This window comes from Mustelus asterias, chromosome 2 (assembly GCF_964213995.1).
Source record: "Mustelus asterias chromosome 2, sMusAst1.hap1.1, whole genome shotgun sequence".
Taxonomy (NCBI): Eukaryota; Metazoa; Chordata; class Chondrichthyes; order Carcharhiniformes; family Triakidae; genus Mustelus; species Mustelus asterias.
The window spans coordinates 40585597-40601228 of record NC_135802.1 but is presented as its reverse complement, the minus strand read 5'-3'; the positions used below and the strand labels follow the sequence as shown (position 1 = coordinate 40601228).

At 40.0% G+C, this 15632-nt stretch overlaps 1 protein-coding gene across 1 annotated transcript in view; it reads left to right on the top strand.

The window, feature by feature from the left end:
- Positions 1-7548: 7548 nt before the first annotated feature.
- LOC144507091 (ATP-dependent zinc metalloprotease YME1L1-like) overlaps positions 7549-15632 on the top strand; it is a 45245-nt gene continuing 37161 nt past the window's right edge. The window contains exons 1-2 of the mRNA XM_078233820.1: positions 7549-7731; positions 15044-15172. Coding sequence (XP_078089946.1) covers positions 7702-7731; positions 15044-15172 — 159 coding nt within the window. The 5' untranslated portion in view covers positions 7549-7701. The remainder of the gene's footprint in view (positions 7732-15043; positions 15173-15632) is intronic.

Genomic DNA, 15632 nt, shown 5'->3' with positions numbered 1-15632 from the left:
CAAAACCCATCTCCAAACTCTGTGGCCTGGGCCTTGGCATCCCCCTCTGTGACTGGATCCTGAACTTCCTAACTCACAGACCACAATCGGTAAGGATAGGCAACAACACCTCCTCCATAATCACCCTCAACACCGGTGCCCCACAAGGCTGTGTTCTCAGCCCCCTACTATACTCCTTATACACCTATGACTGTGTGGCCAAATTCCCCTCCAATTTCATTTTCAAGTTTTATGACGACACCACCATAGTGGGTCGGATCTCAAACAATGGTGAGACAGAGTAAAGGAATGAGATAGAGAATCTGGTGAACTGGTGCAACAACAATAATCTCTCCCTCAATGTCAACAAAACGAAGGAGATTGTCATTGACTTCAGGAAGCGTAAAGGAGAACATGCCCCTGTCTACATCAATGGGGACGAAGTAGGAAGGGTCGAGAGCTTCAAGTTTTTAGATGTCCAGATCACCAACAACCTGTCCTGGTCCCCCCATGCCGACACTATAGTTAAAGCCCACCAACGCCTCTAGTTTCTCAGAAGACTAAGGAAATTTGGCATGTCAGCTATGACTCTCACCAACTTTTGCAGATGCACCACAGAAAGCATTTTTTTTGGTTGTATCACAGCTTGGTATGGCTCCTGCTCTGCCCGAGACCGCAAGGAACTACAAAAGCTCGTGAATGTAGTCCAATCCATCACGCAAACCTCGGGTGGCCATTTCCAAATTTCCAAAAAGGAGGACATTGCATATGTGGTCATAGGTTACCATATATATATACAGTGTGTTTCAAAAAAATTTATTTTTAAAATAAAATTTAAACCGTATTGCAAAAACAACAAATGCAAACAGATGATCACTTTAGTTATTTTATTAAATAAAAATTCTAACATGATACTTTTTTTTGCCTATATAAATCCAGCAAAAACCTAGCTATTTCATCATTAATCAGTGATTTTCTGCCAGAGCCCTTTTTCCTATTCAATGATTCATCATTCTGCATATTACATAAATGCATTCATACAGTATAAATAAAGAACTGAAAGAAATGAATACTCATTTTTACTCCTGCTGAAGCAGATATGCTAACAAAATTAACTTACTTCACAAACTAAAGGAAGTAGCCTACTTAGGCCTACCATGGACTAACAGGTATGGATGTCTATTTTTTGTATTTCTGCCCTTTACTTGCCATCTCCAGGAGTTTTCTGTTGGCCAGGAGTTTTTTGTACATGGCTGGGCACTCTTCTGAGAGGTTGTTACATATTTGGAGCTCTGCTGTGACTGAGTCCACTTGCAGACGGTTTCTCTGGTTTCTCCAAGCTGAGGTCATCATTGAAAAAACTTGTTCTGTGTGAGCATTGCTGCATGGAATAGAGAAGATATAAGCACTCACCTTCTTCGGGTTTGTAAAAGAGACCTCAGATTTACTGAACAGCTTGAGACAACGTTCTTCACTATGGCTATCTACCATCTCAGGAGTATTGATAATTGCCTCCACAATCCCATACTCTTCATATAATTCATCCATATCAATATCTTGAAGGTTACGGGCCTTGACTGCATCACAGAATTCTCCAAAAGGTATGGCACTTGTTAGGCTCAATTTTGACACTTTGTTATGAAAGCTGTTTTCAGGGAAGTCATACCTGTCACTTAAGTACTTTATGACCCTTGCATAGAAAACAATGATGTCTGCTTCACATTTCTTAGACACACCAGGGGTAAGCTGGCTAAGCTTGGTGTTTACTGCAAAGCCAAAAAAACAGTCCTTTACTCTTCTCTCAAGTTTGCTTTTCAGTTCAGCCATTAGCTTAAATACTGAAATTATACTGAATGACTTGGCTTCTAGTGCTTCAATAGTGTCTAAGAACAATTTAAGAGTGTGAGTGAGGAAGAAGAAATAGATCTCTGACGATTCACAGGCATTTCCTTCATCTCCAAAGCACTTCCACAGTACCTTGGGGCACTCCTCCTCACCTAGACTCTGAAAATAACTTTTTAGGACTTCCCAGCACTTAAGTATTCTGTCAATAGATGGCAAAAGAGAGAGCCATCTAGTCACAACATGCCGTAACAGATTACAATTATCAACATCCACGGATTCCTTTAACTGTGCTGTTCTTTTAGCTGAGATGCTGAAATGGTTGTACACTTTGAGCACAATATTTTCAACATCAATTTCCAATTTTCCTGTAGCAAATCTTGTTGCATTGTACAAAATATGGGCCAGACAATTTGCAGCAATAATGTTCTTTTGAGCCATTTTCAGTTTTTGATAAACACTTGTGTTTTCCATAGTTTACACTTGCATTGTCAGCAGTCTATGCAGACACTTTATTCAGATCCAGACCTGACGCCTCTAGTTTAACCAGTCGCTGATTTGTTATGTCTTCTGATGATTCATTGTTATCGCTGTAAAAGTCAAGAAACACATGTTGCACTCCCTTCTCAAAATGAAAGTATCTCAGAAGTATTGGGAAACACTTTGTTGCACCTTTGTTTGAAGCATCAGTTGCTACTGAAAAGGGCAAGCCATGTTCTTTGATATACTCCACATGCTTTTGTCCAGAATACGGTGCTAGAATATTTTCACACAGAGCTTTTGCTTTAGTTTTCCCACATGTTACACCTTTTACTATCAATGAGTCACTGTATATTCCTTTGTCAACTTTTACTCCACAATCAACGCTTCTGTATGACTGATGATGCTTCACAGCATGATACACCTTACACAGTTCTGCAGCCAAGATTTTGTCAACTTGAGTTGATCGAGCTGGGGAGAAAAATGATAACAATGATGACGTACCAGCAGTACGAGTGTTAACTTTATGTTTATCTCTGGTAGCGTGTCGTTCAACTGCACTTTTTCCCTTACTGCCAATCTCCACATCACAACGGCATAGTGTACAAAAAACATGAAAGTCATCTTTTCTGCTTTTAGCAATAAATCCAAATTCTTTGGCCCATTCATGGTTAAATATAGTCTTTCTTTTCGGCATTTCTTTAGGGGCTTGAAACAAGAACAAAAAAGTCAACCACTCTCCACTGCGGCCTTGGGCAGACTGACCCTCTCGGACGTGTTGATGTGACTCGTACACTGCGGCTCATCAGCACTGGTGACAACGGCAACTACATATAATAAAAATACGTTAACGGTTGTTATAGCTTTCAGTTCCCACTGTTTTAAGTATATCTGAGGTAAAGAACAAAGAACAGTACAGCACAGGAAACAGGCCCTTCGGCCCTCCAAGCCTGTGCTGCTCATTGGTCCAACTAGACCATTCGTTTGTATCCCTCCATTCCCAGACTGCTCATGTGACTATCCAGGTAAGTCTTAAACAATGCCAGCGTGCCTGCCTCCACCACCCTACTTGGCAGCGCATTCCAGGCCCCCACCACCCTCTGTGTAAAAAACGTCCCTCTGATATCTGAGTTATACCTCGCCCCTCTCACCTTGAGCCCGTGACCCCTCGTGATTGTCACCTCCGACCTGGGAAAAAGCTTCCCACTGTTCACCCTATCTATACCCTTCATAATTTTGTACACCTCTATTAGGTCTCCCCTCATTCTCCGTCTTTCTAGGGAGAACAAGCCCAGTTTACCTCATCTCTCCTCATAGCTAAGACCCTCCATACCAGGCAACATCCTGGTAAACCTTCTCTGCACTCTCTCTAAAGCCTCCACGTCCTTCTGGTAGTGCGGCGACCAGAACTGGACGCAGTACTACAAATGTGGCCTAACCAGCGTTGTATACAGCTGCAACATCAGACTCCAGCTTTTATACTCTATACCCTGTCCTATAAAGGCAAGCATACCATATGCCTTCTTGACCACCTTCTCCACCTGTGCTGCCACTTTCAAGGATTTGTGGACTTGCACACCTAGGTCCCTCTATGTTTCTATACTCTTGATGGCTCTGCCATTTATTGTGTAACTCCCCCCTACATTAGTTCTTTCAAAATGCATCACTTTACATTTATCTGGATTAAATTCCATCTGCCATTTCTCCGCCCAATTTTCCAGCCTATCAATATCCTGCTGTATTGTCCAACAATGTTCATCGCTATCCGCAAGTCCAGCCATCTTTGTGTTATAACTTATAATTTATATAAGTTTTTTAGTCAGACCCAAAAAAGGAGGACAAATTAACATCCGGCTCGAGGTGGTGCCGGACAGAGGACAGAGTGCTCAAAAGCCGGACTGTCCGGCCTAAAGCCAGACGTCTGGCCTCCCTACGCAAACCAGGCTCCCATCCATTGACTCTGTCTACACTTCCTGCTGCCTCGGCAAAGCAGCCAGCATAATTAAGGGCCCCACGCACCCCGGACATTCTCTCTTCTACTTTCTTCCGTCGGGAAAAAGATACAAAAGTCTGAGGTCACGTACCAACTGACTCAAGAACAGTTTCTTCTGGCCGCTGTCAAACTTTTGAATGGACTTACCTTGCATTAAATTGATCTTTCTCTACACCCTAGCTATGACTGTAACACTACATTCTGCACTCTCTCGTTTCCTTCTCAATGAATGGTATGCTTTGTCTGTATAGTGCACAAGAATCAATACTTTTCACTGTATGTTAACACATGTGACAATAATAAATCAAATCATTATGGTCACCCACAGGGGAAGTCATTTGTAAGTTTAGATCTGTTTCACTGCTGCGGCAGGGGCAGAAATGTTTGAGTAGACCATGGAGTGACAGAGATTGGCACAACTTGTGGGTGGCAGTGGAATGGTAATCACATTAGCATGTTTAAAGGGCTTAGGATAGGAAAGTCAGGATGGTTGCGGAGTCATGAGTAATTTGGGCAGAGAAGAGTGAGGTTGATAGTTCCTGTTGTGGTCCAGCCAGATCTGCTGATGGATGACTAAACTGTTGTCCACTAGATGCACTTAAGGCTAGTGTGTAAACTGCCTGACTTACTGCATTTTGATGGCAGTAGAGACTTACCTTTTCACGAGTTTGCTCTTTACTGACTATCCCAAAGGACACCTGACGGAGAATGGTGCCAAGTTGAAACATAAACAGGGAAGAATAGGTTTGGGAGGCTGGTATTGTGGTCTTTTCCCAAAACAGAAATGTTGATGAGCCTTCATGTTTTGAAATGTCAATAGTTACACATGAATTCCAGTGGTGAATGCCAGAGGTTAACTGTGGAAGACTTCAAAGCTGATTATACTTTTTTCTGTTATGCTTGTTTTTTGGTGTGAAGGTGAAATCATATCTAAGGTTGAATTTAATAAATTATGGTATTATGAAAAGGTAAAAATGTTATGAGATAACACAAAACAATTAAGTATCTTTGTAGTATGCATACAACAATAAAATTCTGTCCCAGAAAGCACAATCCTTTCATTAAACATCCCAAATATCTTTAAAAATATAAATGAAATTTATCTTCCCTAAATGCAGCATGAGCAAATATGTTTCCCTGCACACAGAAAGTGATAAAGTAATAAACAACTGAACGATCACACAAACATTGTTGAAAGAAACAAGTTAGAAACAATGAGCAGATTACACATCAAAACTACATTGCATCAAATAAAAAAGAGGGAATGTTTGGGGGTTCGGGACCAAATCGTTCTATCCTCTGTGATGTATATTCCAAAACCAATGTGCAGCTTGTTGGGCTGAGAGCAATGGTTGAATTGCTGACACAAGAGCTCCTCCTGCAAACCCTTCTACCAGAGACAGAAAGTTGGCATGCTGCCAGATTCCCCTATCACCTCGTTCCTTTGGTCATTTTCCACTCGTGATACCAAAGCTGAAATCAAACTTGAGGTCTTCCTTGTCTGTGGGATGAAGCAATCACTGCATGGCTTTAACAACTGAACCAGTTAAGTAATTAACTAAATCACTGCCATGACTGATGATTTTTTGATACGTGTCACCAATGAAAATCTCAAAATCATGAGGGGTCTGGACAGTGTAGCTAGACTATTCTCCTTGGCAGAAGGGCCAAGAACCAGAGGACACCTTTAGGGGGTTGGCAAAAAGAATTAGAGTCGACATGAGGAACATCTTGTTTATGCAGTTGGTTTTAGGATCTGGATGTGTCTGACAGCGTGGTGAGGCAGATTCAAACTTAGCTTTCAGAAGAAAATTGTATAATTGTCTGAAAAGATTTGCAGCACTAGAGGGAAAAGCCAGGAGAGTGGGACAAACTGAGATGTTCTTACAGAGAGAGGACATGCATGTGCCAGGCTTGGCCTCCTTCTGTGCTGTAACCATTTCATGATCCCATGAAATTAACAAAAATGTGCCGAACATAACACACAACAGACTTGTGAGAAACGTCATAGCTTCTGGAAGGGACAACATGGATACAAAATTGGCTGAATCATAGGAATAATAGAGTAACAGTCAATGGATATTTTTCAAGCTGGAGGAAGGTTTGTAGTGGTGTTCTTCAGGGTTCGGTATTGGGACCCTTGCTTTACTTGATATACATTAATGATCTCGATCTTGGTGAGGAGGGGACAATTTCAAAGTTTGCAGATGATACATAACTTAGAAATATTGTTAACTGTGAAGAGGGCAGGGTTGAACTTCAAAAGAACATGGACAAGTTGGTGGAGTGGACAGATAGGTGACAGATGAAGTTCAATGCAAAGTATGAGATGATGCAATTTCGCAGGAAGATGGAGAGACAATAAAAAATAAGGAGTAAAATTCTTATGAGGGTGCAGAGTCGAGGGACCTGAATGTGTAAGTACATAGATCATTGATGATGGCAGGACAGTTGAACAGAACAGTTAATAAAGCATATAGTATTTCTGGGCTTTATTAATAGGGGCGTAGAGTACAAGTACAAGGAGGTTATGCTGAACTTACACAGATGGCAATTAGACCTCGGCTGGAGAATTGTGTAGTTCTGAGCTCCACGCTATAGGAAGGATATGAATGCATTGGAAAGAGAGCAGAATAAATTTACAAGGATGATTCCAGGGATGAGAAGCTTCAGTTATGAGAATAGATTGGAGAGGTTGGTTGAGATTGTTCTTCTTGGGGATAAGGTTAAGAGTAGATCTGATAGAGATATTCAACTTAATCAGGGCCCTGGACAGAGTATATAGGGAGAAACTGTTCCCGCTCGTAAAAGGATCAAGCATGAGAGGGCACAGATTTAAAGTGATTTGCAAAAGTAGGAAATGTGATGAGAGAAAACTTTTTTCACACAAGTACTTCGGGTCTGGAATGCAATGCCTGGATGCATGGTGGAGGCAAATTCAAGAAGGCATCAGATGATTACTTGAATAGAAACCAAGTGCAGGGGTAAAGGCAGGAGAATGGTATTAAGTCATGGTGCATGTTTGGAGAGCTGGTGCAGACACAATGGGCCGAATTGCCTCCTTCTTAACCATAACAATTGTGTGATAAACAAATTATAACTGAAAACTTATTGAATTAATCAGAAGATGATATTTAATGTCACAACATGTTCCAGTCCCTCTGGTGCCCATCAGTTATGGATGGGTTGACTGTTTACTCAATTAGTTACTGCGTGCCTAGACATTTAGCTCTAGGGAACTGACGACAGCCCGTGACCCGGAAGCGGTGATGTGCAGACGTCACAGAGAGGAAGCCATTTTCCGGACAGTCAGCGGTTGAGGGCTCGGATACTCCGGGTGTGGACAGTGTCCAGCTGCCGGACTAGACACCGCTTCACCGCGCACACAGGCCAAGCCGGGCTTTGAAATGTTTTCCCTGTCCACCTTTCAGCCGCAGGTAAGGAGCCGGCCTCGGGGCTGGCGGCGTGAGACTGACAGGCCGACATGTTGTGTATTTGAAGTTGGGGCCCAGGCGAAAATCGGGGACGATCAGTGGGGCATTGTTACAGCCGGATACCGAAGTCATACTGCTGTGTGTTTACTTAGAAACTGATTACATTTCTTTCTCCATCCAGTTAGAACTTCTGTTGTTTAATCGAATAGCCAAGGCCACTTCCATTGTCCACCCACACACTCCTTATCCGCACTGTGGTTAACCCCCTCCTTACCTGCATTGTTTGTTTGATTTGATTTATTATTGTCGTATGTATTGGCATACAGTGAAAAATATTGTTTTTTGCACACTATACAGATAAAACATACTGTTCATAGTGTGCATGGAAGAGAAGGAAAGGATAGAGTGCAGAATATCGTGTTGCAGTTTCAGGATAAAGGGAAAGATCAACTTTAAATAAGGTAGATTGATTTAAAAGTCTGATGACAGCAGGGAAGAAGCTGTTCTTGAGTTGGTTGGTAAGTGTTCTCAGACTTTTGTATCTTTCCTGATGGTAGAAGGTGGAAGAGAGTATATCTGGGGTGTGTGGGATCTGTTAACCCCCTACTTACGTGTTTTGTGTTTAATCCCTCCTTACCCATGTTCTTTGCATGTTTAACCCCCTTACTTTTTTTGTCTATACATGGATGTGGCCGATGACAGTTACCAGATGGATTCACAGTGAGAGATGACAGTGCAGCTTCATCCTGAAACTGCAACATGATATTCTGCACTCTATCCTTTCCTTCTCCCCTATGCACACTATGAACAGTATGTTTTGTCTGTACAGTGCGCAGGAAACTATTTTTCACTGTATACCAATATATATGACTAAATCAAACAAACAATGCAGGTAAGGAGAGGGTTAAACACAGTGCGGGTAAGATGAGTGTGTGTGGATGATGGATGTGGCCTCGTATTTAAACAAGGCTTTGAAAGAGAGTGGCAATGTTGAGCAATGGGTTCTGATGAAAGGTCACAGTTGGAAAGCTAACTCTGCTTTTCTATCTTCAGATGTTAACCTGACCTGAATGTTTCCAGCAGTTTTTGTTTGATTTCCAGAATCTGTAGTATTTTGCTTTTTCCCTCATTTCATTAATCTTAATTTAGTTTTCATTGCATTTAATTTTAACTTCTATAAAAGTAAAATACTGCAATGCTTTTTTTGTACATTTTTTGTTTTGAATTTTAATTTACTTGAAATGCAATCATAAGATTCTCTCTTCATTAACTGTTTATTGGAGGAGAGGGATATCCTGCAAGCACCTCCATTTATGAACATGGCAGGTACTTTGGAGCAATTTGGGTTATTTGAGGCACCCTGTGGAGATTACACAATATTGCACTTCCGAAGGAGTAATAAGACAAGGGAGTACGCAATGAATGGCAAGTTATTAGGAAGCTCAGAAGAACAAAGGGATCTGGGGGTGCTTGTCCACAGATCCCTGAAGGCAGCAGGACAGGTTAATAGGGTAGTTAAGGCATACTGGACACTTGCCTTAATCAGTCGTGGCATAGATTATAAGCACAGTAAGAAGTCTCACAACACCAGGTTAAAGTCCAACAGGTTTATTTGGTAGCAAATACCATAAGCTTTCGGAGCTTTGAGAACAGATATCCACTCAGATGGAGTGGATATCTGTTCTCAAAGCTCCGAAAGCTTATGGTATTTGCTACCAAATAAACCTGTTGGACTTTAACCTGGTGTTGTGAGACTTCTTACTGTGCTTACCCCAGTCCAACGCCGGCATCTCCACATCATAGATTATAAGAGCAGGGAGGTTATTTTGGAGCTGTACGAAACTTTTTGGTTAGGCCACAGTTAGAATACTGTGTGCAGTTCTGGTCTCCTCACTAGAGGAAGAATGTGATTACACTGGAGAGGGTGCAGAGGAGATTCACCAAGATGTTGCTTGAGATGGAGGATTTGAGCTATGAGGAGAGGCTGGACAGGCTTGGCTGTTTTCTTGAGCGCAATAAAGGCTCAGGGTGTCCTGATTGAAGTGTATAAGATTTAAGGTTATGGACAAGATAGATAGGAAGCAACTGGTCCCCATAGTTAAAGGGTCAATAACAAGGATGCGTAATAAGCTGAGCGACATGAGGTTTAGAGGGGATTGAGGAAATCTTTTTCACCTAGAGGAGGGTGGGGGTCTGGAATGTACTATCTAGATACTATTTGAATGTACTATCCTGAGGGGATAGGAGGCAGGAAACCTCACAACCTTTAAAAAATATGTCAGTGAGCACTTAACTGTCATAACATTCAAGGCTGTGGGCCGAGTGCTGGAAAGTGGGATTGGTGTAATATTTAGTGTAATTTTTATTGTTGGTGCAGACTCAATGGGCCGAAGTTCCTCTTCTGTACTGTATGATTCCATGGGTGCGATCTACCAAGCTGTATATGCCATGTTCCTGCTGCAGTGAGGTTGGACAATTTGGCACCTGCCAAATCTCCATTCACTGCAATGGAATGGGAAAATCCCACCAACATGAACGGCGGTAAATTTTGACCTGTGACTGAGTCAGAGGTCACCGAGCCTTTGAACCATTCAGTAAGAATGTGGGTTAGAAATTAGATGACATCAGTTGAGAAAATGCATTTTGGATCATAAAGCATCTCAAAGGTTTAATATATTTTATAATCAACAAATTACTTTAAATTTTTGGCACAGTTCACAAAGTATAAGATTAGTTATATTAAGGAATATCAACTGCATCCTTTGTTCAGATGTCTCTGGTGCAGATAATTTTAATATATGGGTTTATGTTAAGACTTCTTATTGATATGGAAAGAAAATGGAATAGACATTGTATCAGGGTGCATCAATCTGTAACTAGTCTTAAATATAAAGAAAGGAAACTATGAAAGTATGAGACGAATGTTGGCTGTGTAGATTGGTTCTAGATTCCCCCGAGAGGTGAAACATCATCTCAGCATCTATCCTGTCAACCCTCTCAGAATCTTGTGTTTCAATATGATCACCTTCCATTCTCCTAAACTCCAGTGAGTATCGATACAACCTGCTCAACCTTTCCTCATAAGGCACAGCCTTAGAGCTACTTCCAATGCAGTCAGGTGACTGATTTGCATCAGGTGACCAAAACTGCATGTAGAATTTCAGCTGCAGTCTCACTAATGCCTTGTACAGTCTTAGCAAAATTTCCCTACTTTGTACTCCATACCCGTGCAATGAAGGCCAACATTCCATATTCCTTCCTAATTACTTGCTGTATTTGCATTCTAACTTTATATGATCCATGTATAATCTATTCAAAACCGATCTATTCCTTTCACCATATTTGAACCTCATTCAAATAGCTCCTCTAATCCATGCCAATCCATGACACAATATTCTAAAGTTTTAGTGCAATGGCAAAATAGTATGCTTTGTATCAGTGAATTGGTCTACAAATAGACCATTGATACTATTTGGCCCAACTATTGCATTACAGTTTAACAAAGAGGCTCCATTGAATATTGACTCCATTACAACTGTAGCAATAAATGGCTTTCGTTGACTCAAGTTCAGAAGTCTAGGTTCATATGTTACAATATTCTAAATTTGAAATCAAATTGTACTTGTGGTAGGCCTTCAGAGCAGAAAGAAAAACATTGTGTAGATCTTGTTCTGCATTAAATGCCACACAAATATTTAAAGGCAAGGCGCAATGGAAAAAAACAGTGCACAGCCACAAAAGTTTACAAAGAATGAGAGATCTGATTCATTTTGAGGACTAGAGCTGAATGCCTTGAATGGTTGTCTCACTGCAGGTGAGCTCTGAGCTTGTGGCATATCAAATGGTCTGAACAACAGTAAGCAGCCAGCCTAGAAGAGGGATCTGTGCGCAATGGATGGAACTTGGGGTTGTAGCTGCCCACAGTATTCTTGAACATACTCATTCTTTGTGGCTACACAACTGAATTTCAACTTTGTGTTTTGGGCCCTACTGCTTGATGCACAGCAAATTCTCCTCCCACTTGTCCCTCAAAATTGTATCAGGGCCTCCTTGTTCAACCTGTTTGAAGTGGGCACTTAGCCTGCTCTTAGAAATATCATTTGAAATGGTCAAAAGAGCAGCAGCCAGTATTGGAGTGACAATGGGGTGGAATGTGTTGCAATTTGATTTAAGGCCACTAATGTCTAATTTATTTCTGTGTCATCAGAGTTAAAATCAGCTCTTGGGATTCTTGGATGTTTGATTAAGCAACATTGCTTACGTTCTGACAAAATATTCAGGACTGGAGTCATTTATTTCAATCTCTGTCACCCAGAGATATCTAAATTTAATCATCTTTTTGATGAGATCATGGGTACAGAGTACAGATTCATCAAGGGCAAACAATGTGAGAGAATGTGAAATATACAAGAAAGGTTTAACAAAAAAAAACTTTTGTCTTTGAACTTTTCTGTTTTCATTTTTGATTTCCGATGTTTACATCTTTGTTCATGAATCAAGTGGTTATGCGACATAAGTTTGTGCTTTAAAAACTTGCCAAATTATAGGAAAATACTCAAGAAAATAACAGTATAAGCAGCTAGAAGTCTTGAAATTACACTTTTGTATCTTGGTAAACTTGTATAGATTCCTAAACTTCTGCAGCTCTTTTTTTCCTTTTAAGACCCTCCTTAAAACTCACCTACTTGACCAATGCCTTGGTCATTCCTCCTAATACCTCTGTCTTCAGTTTGATACCATTTTTGTCTGACACTTCACTGGAGTGTCTGAATTGAATTGAATCGAATCCCCATTTGAAAGTTTAAAAAATTACTACAGTTCACATGGAGCAACTTGTGGTATTTTGGAAACTAAGAAAGTAGAATTGACTGGAGTAAAGTAATGTCCTTGCCGAGTAGGTTGAGAACCAGGGAGAGGTAAAAGCAGGACATTTAGTGCTATCATTGGCAACAGAGTAATTGCAGTATTAGTTTACTTCAGTTTCCACTTTGGACAGGTAAACTTTATAATAGAAAATGTTGGGTGGGAAGCATTGTTGCAAATAACTAGTTCATGGTTCATGTGTTTTAGAATATAGCTCTTTGGTTTTAAGAATTCAAAGTTTAATGGTAGAAAATGCGATAAATGCAATTAAAGCAAACTTGGAGCAGTTAAATGGTCAGGGCCGTATATTTTAAGAGGCTAACAGCTAGAAAGGCAAGGTAGTTAACATGCTGGGCTGTTGAGATTGCCAGAATACCTCAAGAAATGGCAGTTTAAAAATTGACCCATGTTTGTTTAATAAAGTCACAATGCCCCTTAGAGAGAGAGAGAGAGAGAGAGCTATAAAGCAGCAGGTGGCTTACTTAACCTGGAGACGTAATGTTTGCCATGCTTGGAAACACTGGCAGTCCAGAGAGAGATGTTTTGTTTTGGGAATTGGAACTAAAATTACTTTAAAAGCATGAAGGGTTGTAAACCCCATTTATTTAATTAGATCAAAGAAGAAATTGTAAGTGCGGGGTAATTAATCTGAGGGTTGGTTTGAAGAAGGTCCAGAGCGTGATGGAGTAAGTAGTGTGTCTGATATAGGCTCTGACTTGTTACATCTAGTCTACAGGGTTTCCCTCATCTTGTTAGGAGGAGCAGGACCCTGTCTGTGGGTATCCTGATGATTCTCCTACTGGTTGGCGGGGCCTCCTCAAAGGGAGGTGGTGATTAGAAAGGGATAATGTGGACGAATTGTATGCATGTGTGGAATGATTATTTTGTGATGTGCTGGATTTTGGGGATTTGTTGCGTTATTTGGTAAAATGGAAAGTCTACATTTAAAACAAATGAAGTAATTATGCAGCTTTCATCAGCTAACTGGAACTTTTAAGTATTCCACCCAAATGACTGTTTCCTAAATGTATTTCATGATCAGTTGTGGTTACAGAACTCCACAATGACTTTTTATAATTAAAGATCGATCAAGTGAGGATTTTTGTTTGAACCATCAATTGATGGGTATTTGCAGAGTTTTTTTACTGCAGCTATATATAGTTTCTTTGAGTAAGTCCAGACTTGACTATCAATATGTAAATGAAGTAGAACAAAGATGATATTCTGGAGACGCCATGGAAGTTTTTGGCATGTTAATTTTGCTGATTTTTATTGCACATTATATATATTTAAAACAATGTGGAAGTTTGAAAGCATGCATTCAAATTGTGATTTTAAGATGAAACTTTAGTTTTAAGATGGAGGTGTGATGATAAAAGATTGTGCCTCTAAAGCCTGACTTTTTTTATTCAATGACTGAAAACCTGCGCCAGGCTGGTCTAGAATACTTTTGCTGAGCAGCTAACCCAGATTCACTAATGGAACGTAGACTAGATGTATGACGGGCCAAAACTATTCCCATTTGTCTAGTCTTGTTCAATGTGGTGTTAATCACAATTTTGTACTTTAGAATAACTTCAAAGCATTTAACTTCAGTAATTTATGCTGTTACTTTGATTAAAAGGGCAGTGTCAAGCTTTAGCTTATTTTCACAGAATCGCTTGGTATGTTGCCCACTGATTTTGGTTAGGTGCTAACATTGAAGCTCAAATTGGCCAAGCTATGATGCACTTATCAATAATATGCAAATAGCAGATAACTGCATAATACTGTTTCAAATGGAACTGTTTACTTCTCCCATGCCTTTACACTTGTGTTCCTCCCTACCCTGGGGTTCTCATCATTATTGATCATTAGAAATTTCAATACACTTTTCATAGCAGATTTCTGGAACTCTTCCACTTGGGTTTAATTCCCACCATTATAACTTTGATTTCTTGCATTTTACAGCAATGACTATACCAGAAGTATTTGTTTGCTGTAAAGTGCTTTGGAATGTCCTGAAATCAAGAAAGGAGCTATGTAAATGCAAGCCTTTTTTGATGCTGTAGATACTCGATTCAATTTGCTGTCAGACTGACTCTAGCTTTAAGGTGCTGGATGGCAGTTTGATGCAAACTGGGTATCCTTGTGTCTGAAATCGGCACGCAGATACTTTCCAGTGCAATCTGAACATGTATTCTTCTGCCTTCTGAAAATTTAAGTTTCTGATGGCAATTTATCTTTATACAGCCTGAATTAGTATCAATTGAGTACATGAGCAGTATTATGAGTTCAATGAAATCAATATTAACTGTGTCTTAAAGTAACATTTTGTTAACTTCATTGGTAAATCTCAATCTTTGCATTGTTATTCATATTTAACTGTTTTAATGTTTTTAGCCAAACTGAGAAAAATGAAAGCTACTTAATGTGTTAAATGTAACAATTCTTATTTGTATAAATTTTGTAGGTAACTGTACCCCTAAGCCAGCTGATCAGCACTTTCCATTCGCTTAAAAACTCGGCAAGCTCAGTCAGTTCTGCATCTCTACAGTGTCTGCAACGCGAAACACATCAAGAACGTGATCAAGTTAATGAGGTAATGTTTGGTTAAGTTATCTTTCTTGAAAGAGGAATTGGTGAACCAAGATTTAAAATATTAAATTTTCTAGAATGTTTTAAAATTATAATTACCCTTTTAAAAATAATAGTGTAATTGTTTGAGGTCGCACTGTCACAACAAGCATCCGAGTGATTCAAACTTGAGATTCTAATATATCAGGCACTGGTTTAATAAAAAGTGTTTATTGTACATGATTTTATAGTCTGCTCTTTTAACTAGAGAGCAAATTAGCTTCTGGGTTATCAATGTAGATGATCAGAGATTATGATGGCCAAGAGATGTACATGATTTTGCTACCTCAAAGTTACAATCCTTTCGAGTAGATCCCATAATCATGAAACTCTACTATATAGCTGTAGCTGAGAGTGCTCTCCTTTTTGGATTTCTCTCCTGACATTGTTTTCCTGGGAATGTAGAGACTTGAGGCAGGATGGGT